Source organism: Cygnus olor, chromosome 11 (assembly GCF_009769625.2).
Source record: "Cygnus olor isolate bCygOlo1 chromosome 11, bCygOlo1.pri.v2, whole genome shotgun sequence".
Lineage (NCBI taxonomy): Eukaryota > Metazoa > Chordata > Aves > Anseriformes > Anatidae > Cygnus > Cygnus olor.
In genome coordinates, this window is record NC_049179.1 from 20,450,441 (window position 1) to 20,477,500 (window position 27,060).

General features: G+C 40.4%; 1 protein-coding gene across 5 annotated transcripts in view; it reads left to right on the forward strand.

Moving 5' to 3' along the window:
• Window positions 1-27,060, forward strand: part of MAP2K5 (mitogen-activated protein kinase kinase 5) — a 130,045-nt gene that overhangs the window by 55,390 nt on the left and 47,595 nt on the right. For 4 of the 5 annotated variants that reach the window (XM_040569604.1, XM_040569601.1, XM_040569606.1 and 1 more), the window contains exons 13-17: window positions 2,663-2,711; window positions 9,414-9,487; window positions 10,409-10,459; window positions 13,605-13,676; window positions 26,448-26,477. In XM_040569604.1, coding sequence (XP_040425538.1) covers window positions 2,663-2,711; window positions 9,414-9,487; window positions 10,409-10,459; window positions 13,605-13,676; window positions 26,448-26,477 — 276 coding nt within the window. The remainder of the gene's footprint in view (window positions 1-2,662; window positions 2,712-9,413; window positions 9,488-10,408; window positions 10,460-13,604; window positions 13,677-26,447; window positions 26,478-27,060) is intronic. The other variant, XM_040569603.1, reaches the window with a different exon arrangement.

Consider the following 27,060-nt stretch of genomic DNA (forward strand, 5'->3'; position numbering starts at 1 on the left):
GGGGACTTCTGTCTGTTGGGACAAGCAAACAATTTCTGATGCAACTGCATTTTTGGTGATGTGAATGGATCCTTACCTGCTGAGGAAAGGATAGGGTGTCGGAGCCATATAGCAATAGGCAGCTGGTAAACCGCAGCGTTCTTCTGCGTTCTTGGCATCCATTTCACGTGGAAGAGGTGGTCACCGTTAATTGTTGTGGGCGATGAGCTTTCCAGTTGAAATAGTAGGAATTTATTGTCAAGTGTGATATTCTTCTCTTTTTTTGGTGGGGGTTATGTGTGTTGGAGGCTGAAAGACAGAATGCTAGAAAAAATGCAAGGCAGCAAAAGGAAATCCTCCAAAGAAGAAAGCAATTGCCAGATCTTGGTGCGAAGCACTGTATTTTCAGGGGCAGGATAACATGGTGAGAGAGGCAGATAGTCCTGAGACTTCGGTCCCCAAGATACTGGGGAGATCTCGGACTTCATCACAAAATTCCTCCTGGTTGCCTGCATGAGACAGTGTCAACAAGAAGGGGAAATCTCTCTTCTTTTCTGTGTCATTTATTGGAGCAGAGGGCTGTGGTGTTTTTTTTCAAAGGGAAAAGTGTGTCTTGGGAGTCCCAAAGTGCTGTGCTTCCTCCAGTTTTCATGCTGCTGCCTATTTATTTGGGTCTGCCAATGTAAAATCTCTTCTACCTTTGCTTGCCACTTCACGCATTTATTTTCAATTCAATTTCTTGAGCAGTGACATTGTGCACTGTATTTTGAGTGCTAATGTTGATTGAAGTTCTCCCTGAAAGGATGTGCACTTGAACTGTCAGGAGAGTGAGTGATTGACAGCGGGTGGAAGTACTTTTTGTGTCAAGGCTTTGTCAAGTTATTGTTGTAAAACCCACTTTACTGAATACCAATAATTCCTGCTAGATGTTCAATCAAAAGATACTCTGTTCCAGCACCATTTTAGGGTAATATTTAATATTTAGAGCCCTTCCATAAGGTGGGCAAATGCAAGTTAGGTGAATAACGGTACTTTACACCAGGCTAGTCTGTCCAGGGGACTTCTGTGTGTGTATTTGCAATGCCATGTAAAGGGAAAAGCTCTTTTCATTCTTTTGTACACTGTTGCTGAGACAGTCAGAATGGGAGAGTTGGGTTGATACTGTCTCTTATAACTGCTTATTCAGCACATGTTCCATAATAAAGCTACTTAATAAGTCACAGCTGTTGATTTTTTTTCCCCCCCTCTAGGAAATGTTTCATTTTTTTCTATGAATACATGCTTTAAAATAATTTTTTTCGAATGATTTCAAAGATGCTAAATAGTCTAGATATATGTTTAATAATCAAAGAAGCTTAGTGTATGTAAAATTACTTTTACTTTTGGAGGAAAAGTGAAACGTTGCATCCCCTTTTTGCATCGATGCTTTTTTTCTCCTTCTTCTTATGTCAAAATGCTGTGTAAGTAGAATTCCCCTGTTTTGATTTTTGAAAGGCTAAAGTGAACAAGGCCACACCGCAGGGCATACAGAATTTGACTAAGGCCTTTTGTTACAGGTAATTACCATCTGAGGCCATGAGATAGTTGGATGTGGAGTGTGAGTTTAACACTGAGGAATTGCCATCTAGAGCAATTTACTAGGGGATCCAGAATCATTATTTGGTTTACAAAAGAGCTTCAGATTTCTCTTATGTTGATTTTGGTTACAGAATAAATTTTAAAATGACTTTCTAATCCAATAGGAAGGCTGAAAATTACTATGCTATCTGCTTTCACACAGTACAATGTTTTTAGCACTTCTGCTTGATCACTGTAACAGAAGTAATTTCATTTCAGTCTACTTGGACAATGAAGAGAATGTAATTGTTTTGTCTGAAAAATTCAGACAACTTTACAAATGTCAGCAATGCTTTATTGTTCTGGAGATGCACAAAGAGAAGTGTCTCAGGAAAATGAATGAAATGTCATCTCGTAGATAGAAACTTTGTAAAAAAAAAATATATATATATATTTGCTGTATTAAAAAGGCTGGCTGAGACAGCAGAGATGGTTTGGGTAAAAAGTAAACAGAAGTAGAATTGTTTGTTGAATCTTGTTAGTTTTCTGGGCTCCTAGAAAAAGTAAATCTAAGAAAAAAATAGTGTTAAAAGTGCAAGAAGTATTGGGGTTTAGTTGCTTTACAGAACCAAAACCTTCAGTAAGGTTCATGTGTGGTCCATAAATAATATGAAGAATAAGATAATTTCTGCAGTTGAAGAAGTGTTCAGCATTTGCGTGGAATAAGTAAAAAACACGGGAAGTAAGGGAGGGGAAAAAGTATAGATGTAGCAAATGATGGGGGCCAGGGCAAATAAAAGAAAGGCAGTAAAACATGATGCTAGAAATTTTTTTGGTTTTTGTTTTCTGACCTTTAATTTCATTGGGTTACTTTTGTTTCAAGACGACCTGGGAAGAAGTTTATTCATGTGTTCCCAAAGAACCTACTGTCACATAATCTGCAGCAGGTTTCCATCAGAGGTTCATCTGTGGCTGTAATCCTTTGGAAGAGATGTTTTGTCTCCCCTTTTCATGGTCTTGACTCCACTCTTCTTTGGATGTCAGGTCTTTAACAACTCCTGCCAGATGAGATTTGTAGCATTTCATACTTTTTAATATGTATTATTGTTGTTTCTCTTGAATACAGGTTGTGAAAGGCCTTACCTATTTATGGAGTCTAAAGATTTTACACAGAGGTGAGTAACAGATGTTGTCTGTTTTTCAGTGAAATACCACATTATTTTATTTTAACAACACTTTCAGCAGAGACAGTAGACCAAACTAACATCTGGTTGGATTCCAGTGGAGTTAAGCAGAATGAATCTCACTCATTAGCCTTGCAGATTCTTTGATAAAATATTTTTACTGCTGTTCTCTTTTTATTGTCCTTCCTCCTCCCCTACATACAATAGACTAAAGAGAGGAATGAATTTTGTAGAGATTTAGATGCTTAGGGTTGCAAACAGGTGCCAAGTGGAATTTTCACAATCAGCAAGGATCATTAAATGCTTGACTACCTTTGAAACTAGAAGATAGGTAATGAATTTTCTTCTGTACTTCAGAAATCTCACACGGCATCCACAAGCGTTGCTGGAGTCTCACATCTCTAAAATTGTCACCTGTTGTCCTTAAGATGGTCACGTGTAATTAAAGAAACTTTAAACCTGCTTGGGCATAACAGACCATTTTTAGGTTTTTGCTGTTTGTTCTGCTTCCTGAAGTTACCTTGTTTTTTGGTTTGGTTTGCTTTTTTAGCTTCTCATGTATTTCTTGCTTTTAGTGTTTTTAGATTTTGTTTAAAATACATTGTCTATTGTGGTGAAATACACTAGAACTTTAAAAACCAATGTCAGTTCTGAAAGCAGTGGAAAATGATGTTTAAACAACAAAGAAGCCCTTTCTCCCCTACTCCGCTCCCCAAATAAAAAAGAGAAGGAGAAACTCATTACATTTATAATGTTTCTAAAGTGTCTGAAAGTAACAGCTCCGGCTCCTAATGTCGCCAACAATACTGTTTAATTTAACCCATCTGCTCACTCAGCCCCTGTGCACAGTTGGAGCGTGCAGTAACCGACATCGTTTGTGATTGAAAGAGAAGTGGAAGTAGGGAGACAAGCAGAAAATTTTAAGTTGGGACCCAAATAGGTAAGGCCATTTCCTCTGGGGAGTTTTGGAGTGGCTGAGAAGCAGGTGCCAGGCTTTGGCGAGGTGCTGGGAAATGCCTGGGTGAGGTGCCCCGTGTCCTGGTGTGGTCTGTGCAAGGAGCTGGGCACCTCTGCAGAGGCATCCAGAAGTCCGTGCTCTGTGTGGGAAGAACAAGTTAATAGGAAACACTAATTACCAGTAGGTATTGAGGTCCTGCCCCACCTTGGAGCTTAGGCTCAGATGTCCTTTGGCTCTTCATCCACTTGGGAGCCCACGAAGTGAGGCCTTGTGTTTCTGATGGTGGTTTAAACATTTAATCTATTAGCCTGAATGTTGCCAGATGCTGAGACTTAACAGCTCCATCTACTCTGAGCGAGAGGATGTACAATCTAGATGCCACAGCTGCCACAGCAAATGTCAGAGTAAAAAGAAAAGAAAAAGTATCTGGAACATCCGTGGCTGGGTGTCACTCTGAGTAGGCAGCACAGTCCTTGCCGTGCTTTTATAGCATCCAAAAAGGAAAAGCTGGTTTGAAATTTCTTCTCTTTTGAATCTTTTTCATTAGAGGCTGTGGCCACCTACTGAGTACGATTTGGAGGGAGCATTGTGGTCAAGCATAAATACTGTACCTGTAACATTTTATTGTTTCTGTTGTAAATTATGTATGGTCCTTGCTGTTGGCTAAAGAAAAGTGCAGAAATTGATCTTTTTTAACAATTCAGAGTTTTCTGGCCTTGGTCTGTTACTGGGTTGACCAAGGTGAGAGCAATACTGCAGAAGGGGTGTATATAGGTGTGTGTGTGTTTGTGTATATATATCCCATATATATATATGTGTATATATATATAACTACCATTCCAGAGTCCGGCAGTGGTTCCTCAGGGGCTTGTTTTTTCAGTATGCACACATGTGTATGTGCGTGTGTGTGCTTTGATGTAAAACAATTAATGCAAGGTGCAGAGCAGGGGACAGAGCAATGCAGTGCCAGGAAGATGCTGGTTTCTCGGGGTAATCTCCTTCAGCTGCCTACTGGTTTTAATGCATCAGAGGTAAATGAAAGAAAATGTAACCCTGACTTCCTTGCTGTCACATGTAAAGCAGGCTGTGTGGGAAGCTCGTATAGGCTAAGAAGTCAAGAATTTCTGTGGTGGTGATAACTAAGGTGGAGAAGCAATCATCGTGAAGAAGCTGTGCAATGCGGTGCAGCAAACGACAGATTTGTGACTAGAGCATGGATTAAAGCAAAGGAAACACAATGAACAAGTCTTTTATTCTAGATCAGACATTTCAGCAAATATTACAGCTTAACTTCAAAACATACCTTGCAACTAATGAGGTGATAGCCGTGCATATTAATAAACGCAAAGCTGTAGTCATAGTCATCACACCCACATCAAACGTAAACAAAAGATTAACACCTACACCACTTCTTTGGAAGATGTGAGAATGTCCCAATGATAAGTGTGCTCTTTTCCCCAGAGGATAAGAAGTAGAAATGGAAGGGTAATGAGAAATTAACTTAGATTTAAAACAGAATTAGCAATTAAACAAGTCTAATCATGTACAAAGTCAAAGTTTGTATAAAGACGAACCAAAATCTGTTAAGTTCAAGAATAAGTATAGACCGTATGCATTTAATCTAGTATGTTTTTCTCAGTTCACACCTTCTTATTAAAAGAAATGTTTGAAATAAATGTTACCCACTTGTGTTTAATTGTACTGATCTGTATTTGTATGCATCAGTGTGTACATACTAGGGACTGGTATATATTGCACTGGTCTTGGGACTGTGGTTTCTGAGCAGGTTTTAAGTTTGTAGCAGAGCTTTGGGAAGTGTTTTCTGGTTTGTGGTGCATGAGGTTGGGCGGAGTTGATTTGTAGACCTTCTTGGACTGCCTGCTGGTTGCATTGCAATCTATGACGGGAGATTCCTGCATCACTCAGATGCTCTCTTCCTGCGTTATTCCCACAGAAATGTTTTCAAATCCTCCTTTGTTTTGGTTTAAGCGAGCTGGAGGAGGGCTGCCAGGTAGGGACAGGCACGGTGGACATCAGTGTTCTGTCTTCTCAGCAGGAGCTGCAGTTTGCAGAAGATCTCACCAAAGACATCCAGTCGCTCCCCCGTCACACTTCTTAGCTTTGTGAGAATTAATCGGCTTTAGTGTTACATATAATGAAGTGCAAACAAAGATAATAGGGCATATGTGTGTGTATGTATACACATATACCTATATATGTGAGTAAGCTAAGCACATAGCTGCACACTCATGAACTATTGTGTTTATGTCAAAATACTAATAGTAATAATAATCGTGACCTCTGAAAGAAGCATGCTGGTGAGGTCATTTTGGCAAGAAAATGCTGTCATTCTTCCGGCAGCTTCACTTTGTTAATAGTCATGTTCTGTGAGCAGTTAAAATCTCCTTTGTATCTCCTCTCCCTTGAACCTAGAATATTGCAGTCTTATATTTTTAAATCACAGAAGAAGTCAAGAGACAGCTTTTAGAAATCTGTTTTTTGCCCTACAATCATTAATCTGTTCGCTTTTCAATAAACCAAGATGACTGAAATGTTTGGTGTTCAGAAAGCTGAACCTCTGACAGTTCTGTTTACTGGTAAGTAAGAGCTTGGAGGTCCCATTTATCTGCAGAGAGGTGAAACGAGTTAGATCATAAAGAGAACTTGTTCATCCTCCATAATGATGCTTCATAGAAATCATTTGTATTAAGCAAGCACTGGTAATGGGAGCATAATGACCCCTTTTGGCTCTTGTTTAAATTCTTTCACTTCTAAACAGTAATATTAATCACAAGCAGATGGTGCAGAACATTATTTATGCACATTTGTTTTCCAAAACCAAAAAATATTTAACCCATTAACTGAAGCAGTTTATGAACAAAAAGGCTAATTTCCTGATGGGGTGATTTTTTTCCTCCCTACTTTCAATATGAGACACTTTCTGAAGTGACAGTTTTGTCTAGGGTTGTCACTTCCTTTTTTTTCTGGAGGAAACCAACACAACCATTGGAATTTATAGCAAATATTTGCTTAAATTCTCCATTTGTAGTGCTATTTAATTTGTGCTGCAAAGACAAATAGTATTTGTTCTTAGCAGTGCTCATTTTGCTGCAGCTTGCTCAGCAGAGTCCCTAACCTGCATTTGGTTCCTTTACAGGCTGGTTGCCAATTGCCTTATTTATTTATATATTTTTTTTAAGTTTTAGAAGGATTTTAGGATCAAGCAATGCTTAATGAATGAAAGATGGGTTTAAATTATATCAGCTTGCTGCCACGTGGGATGTGACACTAGGGAAGGCGCGAGGGGGGCTGCAGAGCCCCTGTTGCACAAGGTGATGGCTGGAGGGAGCTTGCATTCATTTGGTTGCTGATTATTTTTGTTAGATCCTTTAGTATTAAAAGCAAGGACCTGTTCTTATACTGCAATTTTCATTTAAAAGTGTTGGTAGTGTAAACAGCTGGACTCATAATTCAGAACGTCAGTATGTCCTGTATTTCCTGTAATTTCAGCAACTGCACAAGTGCGGTGCCTGGGTAGCCCCGGGGGTTCGGCAGGGCTGCTGCTTGCGGTGTCAGGGTGCAGGATAGGGCCCGCTGATGTGCTGTGCGTGTCTCGCTGAACTTAGCAAAGCCACTTGGCTCCAGAGAGGAGTGTGCTGCTGAGTGGTTGCCAGAAGCAAATGTCAGAGTCTTCCTGAAGTTTTCGTTAGAACAAAACATTCCTAAAATGTTGGGAAGCACGTGATGCATTTGGTGCGTGGCTTGCTCTCAGGCAGTATTTTGTCCCATCACCTGGGGCGGGGGGGTAGGTAAAAATCCCAGGAAAATGCAGCATGCAGATTGAATTTCTAAAGTTGAAATGGAGGTCAAGGAACCCAAACTTACTTTTGTTGATGCTGTAACATGGTGAAGAGCTTGGGACTGATTTTTCTTTTGGCTTTAGGGGGGAATTGCAAAATGCACTACCGGTATTGATGCCTAACTTAAACATACAGACTCAGTTAAGCTGTATAAAGTGTTATTGAATGCTCCCCCTTTTTAAACTGGATTTTTAGCTCAAGTATAGGAAAGCGTTTAATCAGCTTGTTAATTGAGGTTATACATTTTTACATTACAGAGACAAATTAAGCCAGCTACTGTGGTACCAGAAGACATCTGCTAAAGAAAGGCAAACTTAATGATAAACAAAATTAGGTTCCTTTCTAGTTGGGTTTCATCCATCTGCACCCAACTAGTGTTCACTTTTAAAGAAGGCAAAGACACAAGCTAGTGCTTTTAATCCGTAATGACAGAAGAAAGCAGCGATGAGGCTGAGGCGCTGCGCTCTCATCTTCCCGAGCCGCAGCCCGGCCGTATCACGCCCATTTTGCCTTCCCACTGGCAGCCCTGGCACAGAAGGATGCTCAACGTCTCCTGCCGTACAGTTAGGCTGGATGTTTAGCAGTTTATCTGCACATCGATTTTACAGTACGCAACAGAAGCCTACCAACTTCTTTTGACATCAGAGGGGGGTCAGCGATAACATCTTTGCACTTGCAATCTGTCTTTACGGTGTGTGTTGAAGTTTTATGTGCAGGAGCGGGGTTAGCAATCATTTTAACGTGCTGCTGGCAGCCAGCCTCTGTAAAAGCTCCAAAACGGGGTGATCGGAGCCTGTTTTTGCAGTAGGAGGCCGTGGAGGTGGAAGCCCGTACCTTCAAAAAGGGCTGTGCAGAAGGGCAGAGCTGCAACGGGCACCTTGCTGCGGCAGGAGAAGGCTTGGACCTGTTTGTGCTTTGTGTTCCTACATGCAGACGTCTGTATGGCATACTTAGCATCGTTTTTTGTTGTTGTTGTGTTTTTTGGTTTGTTTATTTGTTTTAAGACTATTAAGATCTACTCTTGTCCCTATGTGGAATTCAGGAAAGGCTGCTGGAGGAAGGGTGAGGCAGGGCTAATTGCACTGATGCAAAGCACGGTGCCGGGAGGAACTGTGAAAGCTCAGCCTGGCCGTTCCTTCACGCTGCGGCAGGCTGACTGCCTGCACCTCTGCTTCTTGGTCATTCCTAAATTGTCTGGAGGTAGCAGCTTTTTTCTAGGAAATCCCAGGGTTTAGTTTTCTGACTTGTATATGGCTTATTTCTTACACAAACCTTAAAAAAAAAAAAAAAAAGTTTTTTGAAAACCATACCCTCCAGTGGGTTTTGGCCTATTCATCCTCTGCAACACAGGTTGTTCCCTTCCACTTTTATGTATCAGACTTTTCTGGATTTGAGAGCTTGGAGTTTGTCCCCTCCCTGTCTCCTCCACGTCGTGCCACAACCTGCAGGTCCTTCTTCGCAGCCCTACTCCAGCCTCCGCCCCAGGCAGTTGGTTTATCTGGTATTTATGCAGTCGATTAATCCCTGTCTAAATGTGGCACTTCCACTTGTCCCTATTGAATATTATTTCAGTCTCGTTTGCGAATTTGTCAAGATCGCTTTGAATTCTGGATCCCATCCTTCAGCGCCCTTGCTGCTCCTCCTAGATTGGCGTCACCTGCTGTAGATGTAATGTCACCTGTGCTAATGCCTGTTACCAACCAGAGCTTGCATTTGAAATGCATCTTTGAAATATTTTCTATTAAAATCTATCACGCTAATGATTATTGTGCCGACGATTCTATTAAAATCTACCATGCCAATACTCGTTGCGATCTCTGTATGTGCGAGGCGTATCCAGGATAACGTAAATGAAATCCGGTTTTGTCCCAACAGACGTGAAGCCATCGAATATGCTGGTGAACACGCGGGGGCAGGTGAAGCTGTGTGACTTCGGGGTGAGCACCCAGGTAATGCCCCCTCAGATATCCTCCTGCTCCCTGATGCCCAAATCACCTGGCGCCAGGCAGGAGGCCCCAGCAAGCTCCCCTCTGCTGGGAGAGCGCTATTCATTTTTAATCTCTGGGCGACTTTTCTTCATCTGAATATGATTGTTCATTGTTTAATGACAGTAAAAACTGCTGATATTGTAATTACTACTTACGAATAGCAAACTTCATTGATATGCAGCTTTGATATGAAAGCGTTTTGGCCAGACAAAAGGGAGGGCAGAACGAGAGATGCGTCTGGGGAGCCCAACTGGCCCACAATAAAAATTAATATTGGGAGTAACAATAGTGGTGGGCTTTTACAATGTGCAGCACAAATTTTAATTAATTTCCATTTTGGGCCTCCCTGGAGAACTTCTCGGATAGTGACCCATGAGCTTGCTGTGATGTTGATTTGAATTTCAGCACCTTTACTCTCAGCCAAACACGAGGACCAAAGAGAAGGTCAGCCTGGTATTATAACTTGTCAGAGCCTGTTGTCCCTCCAGCGTATTTAGTGCTCATTGCATTCAAGAGATGAATGTGGCTTTATTCACATCTTGAGCCAGCTGACTGAAAAATGAGCGCGTTCAATCCTACTTCAAATTGACTTTTTATATCAGACTAGTTTGGGGTACTAAAGCGCTAAGCATCCTGTTTAACAGAATTGTTTAAGGTTATCTGCCATAAACCGTAATGCAGCGCTTGCTTAAATTGGAACTCTCATTCAAAACAAAAGAGAGATTTAATCATTTTTAATGCCTTCGCAGATAAATTTGTTCCCTTTTCCATAATTTTTAGTTGATTTATAGGAATGATGATTGTAGGTTAAATGAGGAATAATTGCCCATTTTATTTCCACATTATCTTTATATTGTTCTAACAGACTGTTTTGTCTGATAGCTGGTGAATTCTATAGCCAAGACGTATGTTGGAACAAATGCTTATATGGCGGTAAGTGGATTTATGTAGGAATAACATTTAAATAGAAGTATTTGTTCAGTCTTGCTCTATGTAATGGAGGATATATTCTAAATCGATTCCCAAACTTCCTCTCCCCCCACCCTCAGCGTAATCGTGTGTCACAAAACAGTTCCTTTCCTACCTGTGCTCACCTAACAGCTCTCCGACAGCTACAGGTCTTGCTGATATGGAAGAGTAATACAGGAAAAGTGTTTCTTTCGTATATTTCAGGTGTCTTTAATGCATTGCAACAGCAGGGAACAAAGAGAGCATAATAATACCACCATAATAATACCAGGCCACTAAATTGTGTGATGTTCATACCATACATAAGAAGCCATCAGTGCATTTCACTTTTCTATATAAATTTTAGTCAACAGAGAATGCCTGTTGTACAAAAGTTAGGCTGTGTTCTTCATTAGTCAGATTAATTAGAATAATTTTGGTTCTTCATTTAGCAGAGGTAGAAATTTAAATAACACTCTAAACTGAAGCATTAAATAACTGTCTTTTATTTTTGGTCACTGCAGTTCTTTATTTAACAAACTATTTATGTTGTGATGTTGATGAGGAAAAAATCAGCATCAGCTTGTTTTAAAAGAGAAAAAAAATGCAAAATGCAAACAGGAATACAAAATGGTCTATACTTGTGTTTTTCAAACCTCAGAAAATAGGAGAGAGAAATCCATGACCTTTAATCGCTTTCAGGTATTTTTTCTTACTTTCTTGTGAGGAGAAAGCATCCCAAGGTGTCCATTTATTTGCTAAGTGCTTTTCTAGTCAAAGTGTACCCATTATGTGGCTTCTGAAACACTTATGCCACCATCCTAGAAAGACTTGGGCTATCCTTTGTGATCAGAATATTATGTGCATAAAAATATTATTTTTTTTAAAGTCTGGTCATATATATTACTACATTTGCTAGTAAGCCTGCTGATTTCTATGCCTCTGTTCTGTAAAATAACTGGAACATAGTAATTCAAACAAATAAACAGCTTCAAATTAATCAACTTCTCCCACACCACTCTTAGTCTTAATGTGGTCTTAAGCAGATCTAATAATTAAATTGTATTATGCTTTTAGTGTACAAGTCAAGATTACTGTTCTCTTTCCCAGGTGTGCATTAAATAAATTACTTTTTCTCTTCTTTATGGATGACTGTGATACATTCATCTATAAATTGAAAAAGAAGTTTAAGCTAAAACGTATTTGATCTGAATTCTTTTGTTAAAATTGTTTTGCTCACTGAATTCATAGTTTGTTGTCATGAAATGTACAACTATAATGACTACATCATCAAAATATATTGAAGGTCATAAGCTTTGGTGTGTCTGCCTGGTTGGGGGGCCAGGACAGAATTTGAAACCATCAAAAAATCGAGGTATCTTTTAAATTTTTTTCTAATTGAGAAATTGAAATTTACATCAAAAACACATTTCTTTAAAATCACTTTATCATCTACTGGAGGTGATAAATATCACTATATCACTAGGGGAAAAAAAAACAAACGCAACTTTTGGATGAAAAAAGGTAACGAGTTGTGAAAATCCTTAACAGAAAGGCTTGTGAGCTGGGTATCGTTAGGGTGATCTGTGTGTTGCGCGCTTTAGTTTGTGCATGCGTCATTCTAATTTCCACCTTCTTCTCCGTGCTTTTAAAAGAGAAATTCATGCAACTAAACTTTTTGTTTAAATGTGCAAATGATTTACTTGCCCCTATCATCTGTGAATACGTCAGTTCTGTGTGTAAATTGGTGTTTAAAGCTTGAGCTGTCCCACTGCTCCCCTTGAGCTGTGCAGCTGGCTCGGTGGCTCTGTAGGGGCTGGGGCCTCGCCGGCACCACAAAGCTCAGCGAGCATCCTCGACTTGTGCTTGGCTGGGATAGGTGGTTCCACCTTATCTTGTAAAGGCAGACACATCCCTGGCTGTACGGTTTTGCCTGCATGTCTGCATCTCTGCAAGGATCTTTGTCAGTACAAAAGGATTCTCAAAAATCATATCCCTATGTGATACCATTGCAAACATTTCTAAAATACGTTTGGCGTAGGCTAATCGTACTTAGGAAGGCTCACTGTGATGTGCTTTAATAATAAAAATAAAATTTAAAACCAAAAAAACAGCCACCACATTTTTTTGGTGGCTCCATCAAAAAAAATCCGTTCCGGTGTCATTTTTTTATCTGTTTTTTTAGGTTATGACGTTTGAAGGCTACCCTTCTGCACTGGGCAGCACTGCTTTTACTTAACAGTCAGGCTGCAAAAAAAATCCCTCTTGACCTGGGATTAGCAGTGCAGAGTAAACATCTGAAAACACATTGGACTGGCACTAATTTGGGAGTTTGTTTTCTAAAAAAGGTCTCTGGATTATTAAAGACTAAAAATACAGCCAGTGCTGTGTAGGTGGTTGGGCTAGACAGGTGCATTAACAGCACAGTGGGGAGAGATGTCTCATGGAGCCTTTTATTGTTACATTTCATGCTGTACTTGACCTTGGAAATGCTGAAATTGTAGCGTTCAAGTAAAAACTAGCAGTTATATTTTACAGCATTCTATTTCATGAGGCATTAAACTTGCTATTAATAGTTTTGAGTGAAGTCTTTTTTCTGTGGGTCAAAAATGAAGTTAAAAATATGTAAAATAAAATTGCTGGCACGTGACTTCATTGATTATTTTGGCTTCAGTAACTTTGCCTTTTAAACCATGGTTACTGCCCAACCTGTGGACTCAACACGAGGAGTTTGTTTTCCTAGCGTACCTTACTGCTGTGTCTGAGTGTAGAAATAGATGTGTGCCACTGATGGACTCTTACAGCTTGACCTTGTGTGCTGCTGCGCATGTGCACGTCACTGGCTTTTTTTGTTGGATAAAGCGGCCCAAGCACAAATGCCAAGGCCAGCTTTGCAATGCATGGCCACAAGGCTCAGCATAACCGAGTCCTTTGCTCTTGCCGAAGCGAGGCAAAAATAAAGAAATAAAATACATTTGAGTGGTGTGTTTGCTCTCTGCCAGCTTTCCTGGTGAGCTTTAAGATTCTTTGCACTTTCTCAGTTGATTTGTTTGCCCTGGATTAGCTTTTGTGTAAGAAGTAGACGGGTTTGTTCACTAGGCTCAAGATGTTTCTTTCCATCTCTTTGCAGCCTGAGCGGATTTCAGGAGAGCAGTATGGGATTCATTCGGACGTTTGGAGTTTAGGGATTTCCTTCATGGAGGTATGCAAATATCTGTCATTTGTTTGTGCACGTTGGAAGAATCGAATGAAAGCTAACATCAAAATATTTTAACATAGTCTTTGTCTGCTCTTTTATGTATGCATGCCTTTAACTCTTGCTAAAATTCTTGGCTGTATTTAGAATGGATTTGTTCTTACAGAGTTCAGTACAGTAAGATACAGAGAGCCTCTGTGCAAACCATGCAACAGTCTTGAGCCCTCCATCAAAACTCCACCTGAGACTTAAAAGCAGGGCCTGGTGCATGGATGCTGCTACGTGCTTTCAGCACTTCTGGCATTAAAGATGACTATTTCTGTATTTCGTTGTTATAGACCAGTATAGAGAGTCTTATTATTAGGGTTAAAAGAGGGTTATGCAGATTCAAGGTTTGAGCTAGGCAATGCCTTTGCGATATCTCAGCAGAAATCCTTGCACAGTGGTGTGAACCTGTCCCTGCATGGTTAAATCAAGTGTTTGATTTGAAGTGTTCACTCTTAGAAAGGTTTCTCAGAAAGATAGTTTCAAACTGGAAAAAGTCTTGTCAAAATGAAGCAGTTCAAAGAGAATGCAAGCATAAATATAGAAATTCATGAGAACCTGTAAGTTTGGTCAGAGCAAGGCTAGTTTGGATTTCAAGAGAAAGGTGGGTTGTTTTTGCTTAGGACTCTGGGATTTTTTTAAAACATAAATTTCGAGGACTTGTAAAATGGATGATTGTGTAGAGGGAAGATAACGTAGAGTGTGTAAGTTGAGTAGAAATGCCTATGCTGTGATAGTGTCTTGACAAATAAAGTCAGATCTGGCTTGGTGTGGTCCGGGAGAAGGGAGAGTTTGCTCTGCTCTGGTGATGACAGCAGGGTGTATGCATTTCCACAGCCTGCTTCATGCTGGGCCAGGCTGGTCACAAACAAGCCAGCTGCAGCCCCAAATCCTTGTAGCCTTATCAGCACGCACAGGATGCTCTCGGGAGACTTCTTCAACCCTAGAAGAGTGTTGTGAAAGAACTTTGCCCTGCTTGGAGCAAAGTTGGGTCCCATTTAGCCCAATGGCAGCATGAATGCTGGAGAAGCTCTGCTCTGTTTGCTTCTTTCTATCAGTGCACTAGGGATAGGGATTATGGTCACCATTACTGGCTGAGATCCTTTTTGTTTCTTCCTGAAGAACAGTTCATTCAAACCACTGATGGCTTGCGTTGTCTCTGTGGTGCAGCCTGACAAAAGTGTGGTACAACTACTGAAAAATGTAGGGGCTGTTCCCTTCTCCTCTGCTAAATATAGTGGTGAAGCAGGATATACATTTTGGTGAAGTACAACTGAGGTTTTTAGCAGAAGATTAGGTAGAAGTCAAGTTGTCTCGGTGCTGGCATTCTGCATCTAAGCAAATTTCATATTTTGTAGCCTGAAAGCTCTCTAGGACTGTTCTCATGTTTTCAAACAATAAATTCCTTGCCAAATAGGCTTTAACCAAATTGAAAATATTTAATGCTGAATCATTGTATTCAGATCTTGTAAATCTTCTTCCAAGTCTGAAGCTAACTCGGAATGTATGATAATGACATACTTTCAAGTGTCACAGGGGATGCAGTGCTGTTAATTTGTTTTACTGCAGATTTCAATGGCTTGTGATACTGGAGAGTCCTCACAATTTTGGGAGAGATTCAGAACGTACTCACGCTCTGTAAATGAATCTGTCTGACAAAGGGCTAAAATGAGACTGTATTACATCAATACTTGACTGTGGTGTTCATTCTGATTCACAGTGGAATAGAGCGATATAAATGCAAGTTATACGGAGCTAGTATTTACCAGTTCCTTTGCTGAATAAAGGATGTGTTTCCATGTGCAGCAGCAGTTTGATGATTTTCCACATAGACCAAGACATTTGGAGCTTAGCTTAGGTTTATTATTAGGCAACCTGGCTGGTCATGAGTTTGATTTAAAGGATGAATTTCACATCCTATCCAGCATTAGGAAAACTCCGTTCATTTGCATTTTTTCTCCTCTTTCAAACCTTCTCAACTTTTTTTTTTTTTTTACTCTCTCACTTTCCACGAATGTCTTCTGAACCAGATGTACAAAACAATTTGGTTCTGTGTGCTTTGTTAATTGGTATGTCATCTGGTCCTCTGAGACCTCTCTTCAACATGATCGCTATGTTTTATTGAAGTGTTTTGAGTGATGTGTTAAATGATGAAAGCAAGGACAGTGGCTCAGAAAAATGTCTCAAAAAAGGTGAAAAAGATGCTCAAAGAGCCACACAAGGTCACTGTCATTAAAGTAACACTGTATTGACATGGGGATTGGTAGTGGAGACACTCAGGCTGTTGTTGATGGAGCTGTTAAAAAGGGAAGTTAGCATTTGCTGTAGGATTTTAAAATCCACTTAGTAGTGTAATACTCTGATCCCTACAACTTCAAGCTAGCACAGTTATAGCATGATAATTTGAAAGAAATAACATATGGGACCAAGTTGGCAAGGTTGTGGGTTTTTTTTGACATATGATAATATTAAATGGCAGCTAAGTAAAGCTACTCATTTTCTTTAATATTCTTCTGAGCCTTTGAGATGTCTTGCATTTCTTTGCTGCAAAGCCATGTGTAATGAGAAACTGCACTGTTACTTTTGAGGGTTAAGAAAACTGCACCCAAAAAGTTGTGAGCAGAGTGTGAGAAGTATTAAATGTGGGTACCACATAAATTTGGGGAGATAGTGAGCATTCTTGTTCCTTTTGAACTAACAGATGTCTAAGTGTATTCAGTTTCCCATCAGTCTTCCAAAAAATAAGAAATACTGCTAGTTTATTATTATTATTATTTATTTCTTTTTTGGGGGAGTTTGCATTCTTTTCTTCATTTTTTTTTAAAGAGAATTAAGTTTAATACCTGATCTGTAAACCTGTTTAAAAGTGTTTTATCATAAACAGTTTTCTTGAGGGTTTTAGATGTAATTTTATTTAAGGGCTTTGGGGTTGACAAAGCAAGTTCAATTTAAACCAATGACATTGCTGTCACTACACTGAAGACTGTGTCAGCATTTTCATTATAAAAGCTGTTTTTCAGAGGGTTTATAACTCAGCCATAAAATACTCTCCAGACTGACTGGGCCGAGCCTGAGCGCTGTTTGTGTTCTGTAACTGATTCAGTCTGCCTCCAAAAACTGTGCCCTGCACAGGAGGATAGATCAGATTGCCTAATATTTCCTGTAACTCTGCAATATTACCCTAACCCAGCCCTACATGGCTGCAATCCGGTGAGTCTTGGTTATTTTTTAAGGCAGCATCCCTGTGCGGCGGTGCCTTCGGGTGATGTTTGAGGTGCTACCTTCAGCTGGGCCACTTCTCCTGGGGTAAGCAGCTGCTGTAGGTGAGGAGGGCTTGGCTGGACCCAGCAGGGCCAGTTCTCAGGTGCTCCTGCTTCTTCAGGAGCTTGCTTCTAGGTTTTTGCCTGGATTTCACTGCCTCAGGACTGCCAACTGAGGAGCACTCGCTCTCTCTGGATGTGGTACTGAGGATCAGAGTCTCCTGCGTACCCTGAGGAGATGGCGGTAGGCAAGGAGAAGGGCGTTTTGGGAAGGGAAGGGAGTAGGGCTGTGATCTGAGATGTTTGTTGAGGCAAAGAATAGGCTTGCAGATCTTTGTCAGATAATCGGGGCCCATTCTACTACCCAGAAATGCAACTGGAGTTGCACGCAAATGCAGGAAATGAAAGTGATTTGCTTATGCCACAAACCAAGCAGGTTTTGGAAGTGGAATATGAGCTCCTGTGTTGACTGACGATGCCTTTTTCACACTTTTGCTTCTCCTTTTGTATCATCTCCTAGTCCCTACTTCCTGCTGTGCTCTGCTGAGAAAAGCACCTACTTCCCTGTGTTTCAGGCCTCCTTTTAAAATGACCTTTTTTTGCAAAGATAATCAATGTTCTCTCCTCCAGGGGGAAAAAAGCTTTTCAGTATCAGTTCTAATGTTAGAAACAAATGGTTAAACCTCCCCAAATGAGAGTTTCAAGTCTGTAGTCACTGGAGTTTTCCGTTACCTGCGTGTTTGCAAGAGCTTTCAAGGGCTGCTGATTGTTTGTGACATTTGTGTTAAGATGCTGTTTTAAGCAGTATTTCAAGCAGTCATGTTAGGGATTTTCAGCACTTGTGTGCATTCCCGTATGTAGGGAACCAATATTTATATATATATATCCAGCAAACACGCTTTGCGTCATGCATTTCAGGTACACGTATGTCTTTTTTGAGTGGGGTTAGCACTTTTTACCTTTAATGTCAACATTATGGACTCAGACTCGTCAGCACACTTGGGCTGGAAGCACAGGTGGAGGTGCAAGAGGATCACACTCACACCATGAAGGCAAAGAGGAGGAACACATTTGAAGAGGGTGCTAGAAGAGAAGCAGCTCTGCTTTAAGATGGTTCTCGTAAAGCACTTCAATCTTGTTCAGCTGCAGAAAACTGATGTAAAGATGCACGTGTAAATAATCTGGTCAAGGAGAGGAGGTTTCAGAAGAATTGTTTCTAGAGAGGTTAGAGTATGTGATCAGCCACATATCATCAGCGCTGAAGTGGTAATGGTTAAAGATCAGGATTGTGAGCTGGCCTGCAGGATAGCAAGCTGATGTGCGGGAAGGCCTGCAGACCACTTGTCTTCTGCAAGATCTCACTTTTGCGTGGATGTGATGGTTGGGCTGTCATCAAATTTGCACCCTAACCTAAACAACAGCAGGTAAATGGATGTGGGGGGAGATCTGAGACCCGAAGCTTGGTGGTATGAGGTCAAGTGGCAGTTCTTACTGGAGTTGTCCTTGCTTTTTGAGATCTGTAAGAGAACTTTTTATGTAATTCACACATAATCTTTAATGGAACATATACTTCTAAATTGAAGACACAAATCCAGAGTTTCATTGGGTTGGTCCTAACAGAAACAGGAATGTCAGTCAGGTGGCTGCACTTCTTTGAAGGCTGGAGCTGTTGTCCATGGCCAGCATACAAGTTTGCCATGTCTAAAAGTAAAGTATAGAAATGTAAAAGTAAAGTATAGAAATGGTCTAAGGAGAATTTATTGTGGTCTAAAACTTGGGAGAAGTGAATTAAAGCTAAATAATTGTCTTAGTGCTGGGGCCCACTGTCCCTGCTGGTGGTGTTACGCTCTTGAACTGAGCAGAAATTTATTCGGCTCATTTCAGCTGTAGGATGCTGCTGGTGCTGGTGCTAGCAGAAGGCATGAGGTCGTCATTGAGCAAACGTTTGAAAAACACCAACCTGATTTCCCCATTCCTATGCTGAGAAATCAAGAAGTTGTTAAATTAATGGAATACTTTAGCTGGATCTAAGCACATTTCAGTAGATACAGTATGATGTGCACACTTTTTTTGCTTATTGAATTCCAACCTTCTCTAAACTAATAAAAACTACCCTCCCTTCTGCGCCCAGGCATCCGATAGCCAGCAGTGCTTGGATGCAGAGGGTGTTTACTTTGTCACTACAAATCACTCGAAATAAGGTTAGTATTTGAGTGGACCACTGATAATGCGTAGGTGTGATTGTTTGGTAGCAGACATCTTTAATTTAAGATTATGGAAAGCAAGAAAATAAAAAGTGTTTTTTTGCAATGGCCCTCATCCTGGTCTTCAATATTTTTAAGGATTGTATGTAGTGTGATGTTTCTGACTTGTATGGATAAATTGTTGTACACTTCATTCAGCCACTGAGAGTAGCTGTAACACACAGAATTTTACTCAATAACTTGAATTCTTATTTATGTAGTTTTAATCATTCTGTACAGAATGATGTTTCAAAAACTTGTTCCTAGGAAAAAGCTGGCCTACTTTGTTTTCTTTTTTTTTTCCCTGAGCTATTTTGAGCAATCTCTTCAGAGCAGTGGCCGTGAGCTCAGTTTCCACGCCTGCCACCTTCATGCGGCCACTGGGCTGAAGAAAGACAATGTCCAGCTACATCACGGTTGTTGCGGTAGTGGAATTAGAAGTAAAGGTACCAGTGCCTGAGGGTTGGGTCATGAATTAATAATTGCTCTGTGGTGGAGGAGGCCCGTCAGAATAGCTGAAAAGAGGGAAGTTGCCTTGCAGAGCGCTATCAATCACTCAGTGACCATAACTTCCAGTAATTAGTGTATTTTATGGGCCTTTGCTTCAGTGACTCGGAAGCACATATGCTCCACTCACAGCTAAACTTAGCCAGAGTAATATTCCAGGATGATTTATCCGCTTGCTGCACTGGGATGTAACCCTATATTAGGTGAAGATTGTGAACTAAGCTGCAATAAAGTGTAAGTTTAGGTACAGTTTGCGCGGGTTGAGACCTCAATGTATCATGTTTCTCAGCAATTGCTCTTAGGCCACTGCGGGCAGTCTGTGCAGCAGCCAAATAAATAACGCGGTTCTCTACCTGAGCCGACGGATGAATGGACAATTAAAGGGTAACATCAGCTGTGGTGTGTACAAAATATATAGGTTTATGTAATATTAACATCCCCTATTCTTATAGTGTGTGGTATAGCTGTTTTGACTTTTAAAAAGTCAAATAAAAATTTGAGAGAAATGCTGGTCAGTTGAGCCGCCCTTCCTTGGTGGTTTAATTGGTTTGTGAGGGAAGATGCTCTGGACCGAACACGAACTTGTCCGTGCCCGGGGGGATGCAGAGCAGCTCCTGTAGGTGTTGGGTCTGAATCCAGCAGCCAAATAATCAGCAAGCATCCCAGCTCAGACACAGAGCCTCATTAATCCTTGCGGCCCGTTTGTGTGCATCTTGCATGTGGCAATTTGCGTGGATTGGGCCTGAAAGGGCCGCGTTTACCCCCAGACACTTTTCCCTTTAGAAAAAGCTATTCTGAGCAGCACCTTTGAAGAACCGACGGTAAAAGCCTGCTAATATAAGGGGCTTGTGGAGAGGAGGAAATGTGCAATTTAATCATGATTGTACGCAGTCTTCAGTTTGCAGTGCATTTACTATAGTTCATATTTAAAAGAAGTCAAAGTGAAACTAATTATCTTTAATTAAGGTGAATTAGGCTTTGATTTTTAATATATTTTATGTGGAGAGATCTTGAACTCATCTGCTCCAGCGAAGAAATGTCCCAAAGGTTATTAGGGCATATTTCTGTTGGGCCTGACGGTATTAGTAATAACCTTCTTTCTCATAGTTCCCGACATGAACAAATATGTCACTTCATCAGTCTCTGTTACCCGCACTTATGCCCCTCCGCAGGGGTCGCAGATTCCACAAGTTATCAGCTAATGGCGTTATACATTAAAAATTGAAGCTTTCCTCACTCTGAGGCCTTTCAAGGCTTTGTTCTTAAGCCCCAGACACTTTGGAGTGCAGCTGCAAACTATAGGCAGAAGATTAAATTAATTTGTAACTCTTTTTTCGTCCTGCATTACTAAATCCTGCACATTTAATTGAAACCCTACTTCAAGATGCTTTGTGTTTCTGTTCTTCTTTGTTGTCAGTTTAACCTCAGAAGCACTTTAACGCTGGTAAATTGCTGTTATATCCTTTTGGATTTTTTTTTTTTTTTACTGTGCAATAAGAGGACAGTGAAATTGATATTAGAGGGGAAGAAAAATCTTAGAGCAGTTTTTGAGGTATTTAATATTTATTAAGGTCCATACCCTGCAGAGTTTCAGGTGATTTTAAGCCATCTATTGAGAAATGTATAAATTGGTCTTGGAATGAAATTTCACCTAGGGAATTTTATGTTATCCAGTAGTTAAGTCTGATTTTTAAAGTTTCCTGTGTCTGAATGTTCCAGTGGCGGCTGCTTTTCCATAAAACGAGGGTTTAACTGCAGTGCACAATCTAAATGCAAAATCCTTAGATGGAAATTTAATTGTGTAAAATGTGCACAAGGTAATTAAGAACAAATTTTAGAACATTTCAGACTATAAAGTCCTCCTTCAGCTAGATCACTAGCGATATTGTAAGTGCTTATTTTCAATTTGCAGTTATGCTGAGAAACATGGAATGTATCTAAATTAAGAATAAAAACATCCCATGCTTTTCAGCATAACTGTAAATTAAAAAACAACTTGCACAACATAGACAATAATCTAAGTGGGAAACTTTATTGCCCGAGTGTCCTAAAAATATGTTTTGAACTTCTTTCCTTCAGTCACTTTCTGAACAAGATAAGGACTGTGGCTACTGTAATTCTTATTAACAATATTTGGGAAAGCAAATAGCATTTTGAAAGAGTGATGTGGAGAAAGTGGTTTGTGAGCGAAGATTTCTGGATTTCCATTTTCAGTTCCAGAATGGTTAATTATGTTATTTCAAAAAGTCATTTTGATTTTTGTCTTTTGTTATCTGCACATTAAATGTATGTTTTTAACGGCAAACAGGCTGAGCCTGGTTGGAGCTGCTTTCCAGCCCTTCTTAGCGCAGCTCAGTACAGAGGATTTAGGCACTGAAATTGGCTGTTTTGTGTTCTTTTTGCTTTCCCTTATGTGTTTTTAGCATCTTTTGACACAATTTGATAAAGAACAGCCTGCATGCACACTGTACTTCTGCATTTTGTTTACTCATTGGGGATTATTTATGTGTCAGTTAATCAATTATTGTTTTCGAACCTGATGGTGCACCTTGTACATCCATCTGCACCTCTGTCAAAGTCAGGGGGAATGCTCCTATCAGGTACTCGCACAGTGCAAATCATGTTTCAGGACACAACTTAACTGAACACCGTGAAGATGAGAGTTTTAGGTACTCTGATGGGCTAGTTTATGTCTAAGAAAGCAATAATAATAATAATAATAATAATAAAACAAACTGTACAGGCATGCAGTTTCTCTAAAGTGAAATAATGTAGGAAGGTATTATTCTGACATAATTCTTGCTGATATGGTTTGATTCTCCTTTATATTTCTGTACCATGCTGGCAATGCAATTCACTGCACCTTTTTAAAATGGTAGGGTTTTGTTGTTTGTTTTTTTTTTTACAGTTCTGGTGTAGCGTGAAGGTACCCATAGGGAAATGAGAACCAACTTCTTGAAGTTTAAGCATTCCCTTCTCCCCTCCTTAACATCCAGAGCTACATAAAAAATGATCAGTTCTTATCCCTAACTAGTGAGAATGGAAATACTATATTTTGGTTATAATGCCTTAAAAAGAAAATGAAGTTTCTAAGTTGCCTCATGTAAATACAGAGATAAGTTTTTGATAGTGTTTTAACTTAGTAGTTTACATCTTTTGTGTTCTGCATTGGACGTGCTTAAATGACTTCCTGAAGACAGATGATAGAGAGTACAAAAATCCCTTTAGTAAAGCTCTAATCTGTTTGTTTTTTGGTTATTTTTTTTCTTTACTTTAACTGTGACACTATTTATAAATCTAAATCTACATACAGAGGTCATTGGTTGGCTGAACTTAAACCATTTTACTTAGTAAATTTAATTAAGAAAATACAGTGCAACTCATAAGCAAATGAGTTTTTCCTAGTTTTAAACCAAACCACCCTCTTGAGTGCTGATTGCCTTGCTCGACCCCTGGTGATACAGAAACAGGCAAAATTAAAAAGGACATTAAAGCTTCATTAAATCTGAAACACATTTAGTACAGTGACATATCTGCAGGCTATTTCAGGGAAGATTACATACTCTTTGGTAAGTTTCTTAATTTATAATACCTTGACAATCTTGCAGGGAGGAAACAACTCTGACTGGAGGAATGGCATGATGGTTCTGCGGGATGCAGGAGTGCCACAAGACCCGTCCACAACTGCATCTCTCTGCAGGTCTCAGTCAAGCAGCAGCTTCACTGAGAACTGTCTTGTCTTTTTTAGCAACCCCCAAAGAACTAGTTTCTGATGCATTTCGGGTTCCTCAAAGCTCATTTGTACGCTGCATACTTAGGTCTGGCAGAAAACTGCTCTTTTTCCGGTTATTCTGTTGCCTTGGGAGTCACACAGGCGAAGCCCCTGCTGTGGTGTGCAGTGGCTGGGGAGAGGAATCGTCCGTGAGAGCAGGAGAGCTTAGTCTGAAGTCATCATTGAGGTAGTGATAGGTTTTCTGCTTAAGGTCTACAGAATGATACCCTGGGTGTAGAGCCATAATTATCTTCTTCTTATACAGTGGGATAAATATTACGTACCTACAAATCTGTAGCTATTGTAATAATTATGCTTAAGTCAGTAGACATCAGAAAAATTAGGTCTTCTACTTCAGTTCATTGAAAAGTGTTTGGCGTTTATAGGTTTATTGTTAGGCATTTATGGGCTATCACAGCAGCAGTGTTTCTTAGGATCTTGAGGATGGTCCCCCCAAAAGCTGAGAAAGTGAAAAGGGGCACCGTTATGTATGTTTTTGTAGTTTCTGGTCCTTAAATCTGAGCATGCCAGAAAACATAGGGCCTTTCCTTATCTATTTAACACTGTATTTCAAAGGCTGCCATCAGAAAGTGGCTGGCTTAGCTGGGAGGAGCTGTGAACCAGACAGAAGTGACAGAAAGGGTAGCAATCAGCCTGCTTAGCATAGATTTGTTGGAAGCGTGAATTTGCTGCAAAGAGATGCTCTGAGCTCAGCACTGCACCGGAAGCAAAACTGAAAAACAGAATTCACCCCAGAGAGTTACCAGTCCTCAGGGCAAACCTGGAAGGCAGAGGGCAGAAGAAACCCAGAGGAGGAAGTTAGCTTAAATTCTGTCCCTCTGGGGAGTGTGAGGAGATCTCACTGGTCCTATCACCTTCACATCATTACCTGTTCCAAAGGTGAATTACGTACTCGTAAGCGTTGGTCTCACAAACCAAGCCAACACAGCGGTCCCCAAGTGGAAGTCTACAAGCAAATCTTAACTTTGAGAGATGAGAGGCACCACAGAAGCTTCTGAGAAAAAAACATGCTCTGTTTTGTTTTGTTATTGCTAGTAGGGATCCTCAATCAACACCATACTGATACAGTAGGCCATAATGGCTCCTCCTCAGTCATTATGCAAACTCCCACTGATGAGATATTTAGGAAGGATTGGGGTGATTTTTCAAAGTGATGCATGGAAATGTAGATTTGCAGTTCTGGTAACTGTGATGTGTCTGTGCAGTAAGTAAGCGTTTAGAGTTATGGTACAAACAGTAGTCCTGTTAGAAGCCACTCTGCTTCTCTGTAGACTTTTCAGGACAAATCCTGTCTCAATATTGAGAAAGCTTCTTTTAAGGGTAGTCACCAGAATAAATCATTTTCTTGCTTTGGATTTCTGTTGCATGCTTCTCTTACACAAATGCTTCAAGGACCTACTTTGCTTCTGTGCTGTCTTTCCTCCTAAGATCTGGAAGAAGTTTACTGGACTCATAAGGCTCACAGCCAAATGTCTAATACAGTAGTAGGTTTGGTCAGCTGCTGGAATTGCAGAAAGGGCACCATCTCCTCTGTTGCTTGGTTGCTTCCATTCATGCCGTCAGCTTCTCCTTATTGCCTTCTCAGGACCCTTTTCCTGTCCTGATGAGGCTCAAGTATGTCTGTGTTCTTCACCACTTCCCCACCTTGTTCCAGCTCCGTCTGTGCTTCATTGTTCAATACTTAAGGTGGTTTTGTGCTGCCAGCCAGGCTGAAATTTCATCAGAGGTTAGCACAGCTGCCTCACTGCAGGTCAAGTAACCGTGGCACTGAAGAGCTCACGTAACAGCGGCAGTAGGGGTGCAGCGAGCAGCTTTCACCCAGCACAGGCTTCGGCCTTTGCAGTACACGACACGGTGGCTTAGACCTTCAGCACTGACTCTGTCACTCGGTCTGACATGAATATATCTAGTTCATCACACAGACAGATCAACGATAGTAGTGTGTCCATATCTTTTTGGTGGGCCGCCTCCTGAGGCTGGGTGAGGGAAGGAATCACCAAGTTAGCGCTAGTGGCGTGAAGCTCACCGGCCTGTGGCTCCTCTGGGAGATGTGGAGAGAGGTGGGCTGCTCTGGAAAGCAGGGCACAACAGGAGGGTAACTGCTCCAAATGCACTTTTGGGGGAGTCTGTGTCAACTCTGAAAGCCCTTGTCTGTCACTAAATGGTAGACAAAATAGACCGGTTGTATTTTGCTGGAATTGTTTCAAAGGTTCAGTTGCCAGTGGGGAAAACCTAAAGTCTTGTATCAAACAAAGGGTTTATCATGGAATAATTATAAGCTATGGCATTATGGCAATGTTAATACTGTTGTGTCTGATACCGATACTAGCGGATACACTCATAATGCATCGAGTGACTTCTAAAGCAGTCTGAGCAACACGTTCAGTTCATATGGTGAAAGTAGATGTGAAGAAAAGACAATGTGTCGTACTGCAGGTGCCATGATCTCTCTCCAGATCCCACTCACAGGTTCCTAGCTGGATTTGACACCAATAAGGAAACAAACCTCAGCTATATAACCCAGATTTTATTCTGAGCCTGTTAGGGAAGGACTTCGGGAGTTGAGTGCACGCTCTACAATACCCGTTCATTGCAGATAATTATCGGTAAAGGTCAGTGTCGTTGGCCTCACCATTGAGGCTGAACTGGTTTAATTTAGAGAGTCCTCAGGAACTTGGGCATCAAACAGCGTTGCTAAGTGCTACAGACAAGAGCTTGAGAAATACAGAAATATTCAGAAATGTAAAACAAGGACTAATTGTTGTGAATGGCTCCATTCTAAATGCAGCTCTTTGTGTGCTTTCAGAATTATTTTTGCTGGCATTTTCCAATTTATACAATAGTAAGAGTTGAGTACTTTTCTCTCTTTAAGAAAATGTGCCCTCCATGCAAATCTATATAACTAGACAAATATTATTTCCTTTCCCAGCTTGCTCTTGGGAGGTTTCCATATCCTCAGGTAAGATTGTTCATTACTGCTGTTTGCCACTGTGACATTCATTCCTATGTATGAAGGTGCAGAGAGCAATTGTGAACATTTGAGCCACATACAAATAAATCTGTCCTGTTAAATTGAAAAGTGGTATCTTGAAGGAGTCATTTAGAAGTCTCTATTGATTTTTTTTCTTTTTTTTCCCCAAACTCTAGGTTTTCTTTTCCCTGGAGAGAAGGAAAATTATGATGACGTTAATGATTGTTTTTTTTGTGAGATTAAAAAAAAATAATCCCGTATGTACTTTTGATGCCAGGAAAATGCATCTACTCCTTTTTTGTATTTTTATTTTTCAATTCCAGATTTGAATAGTGGTACAACGATCTAAAATTCTTCCAAATAAAAAATATAATGTGAATGGAATATGTAAAATGGTTCTGGATCCTCCTTTTTAAGAGGACCTAGTATTAGTATTTTATTTACATACTGATATTTTCTGACTTCTCACTGACCTAACTCAGTTTTACTGAAGCCAGTGGTAAAACTATTTCCAACTTGGCAACGGTTAGGCCAATGTGCTGTATTACTGTATAACATTTTACTTTGTATG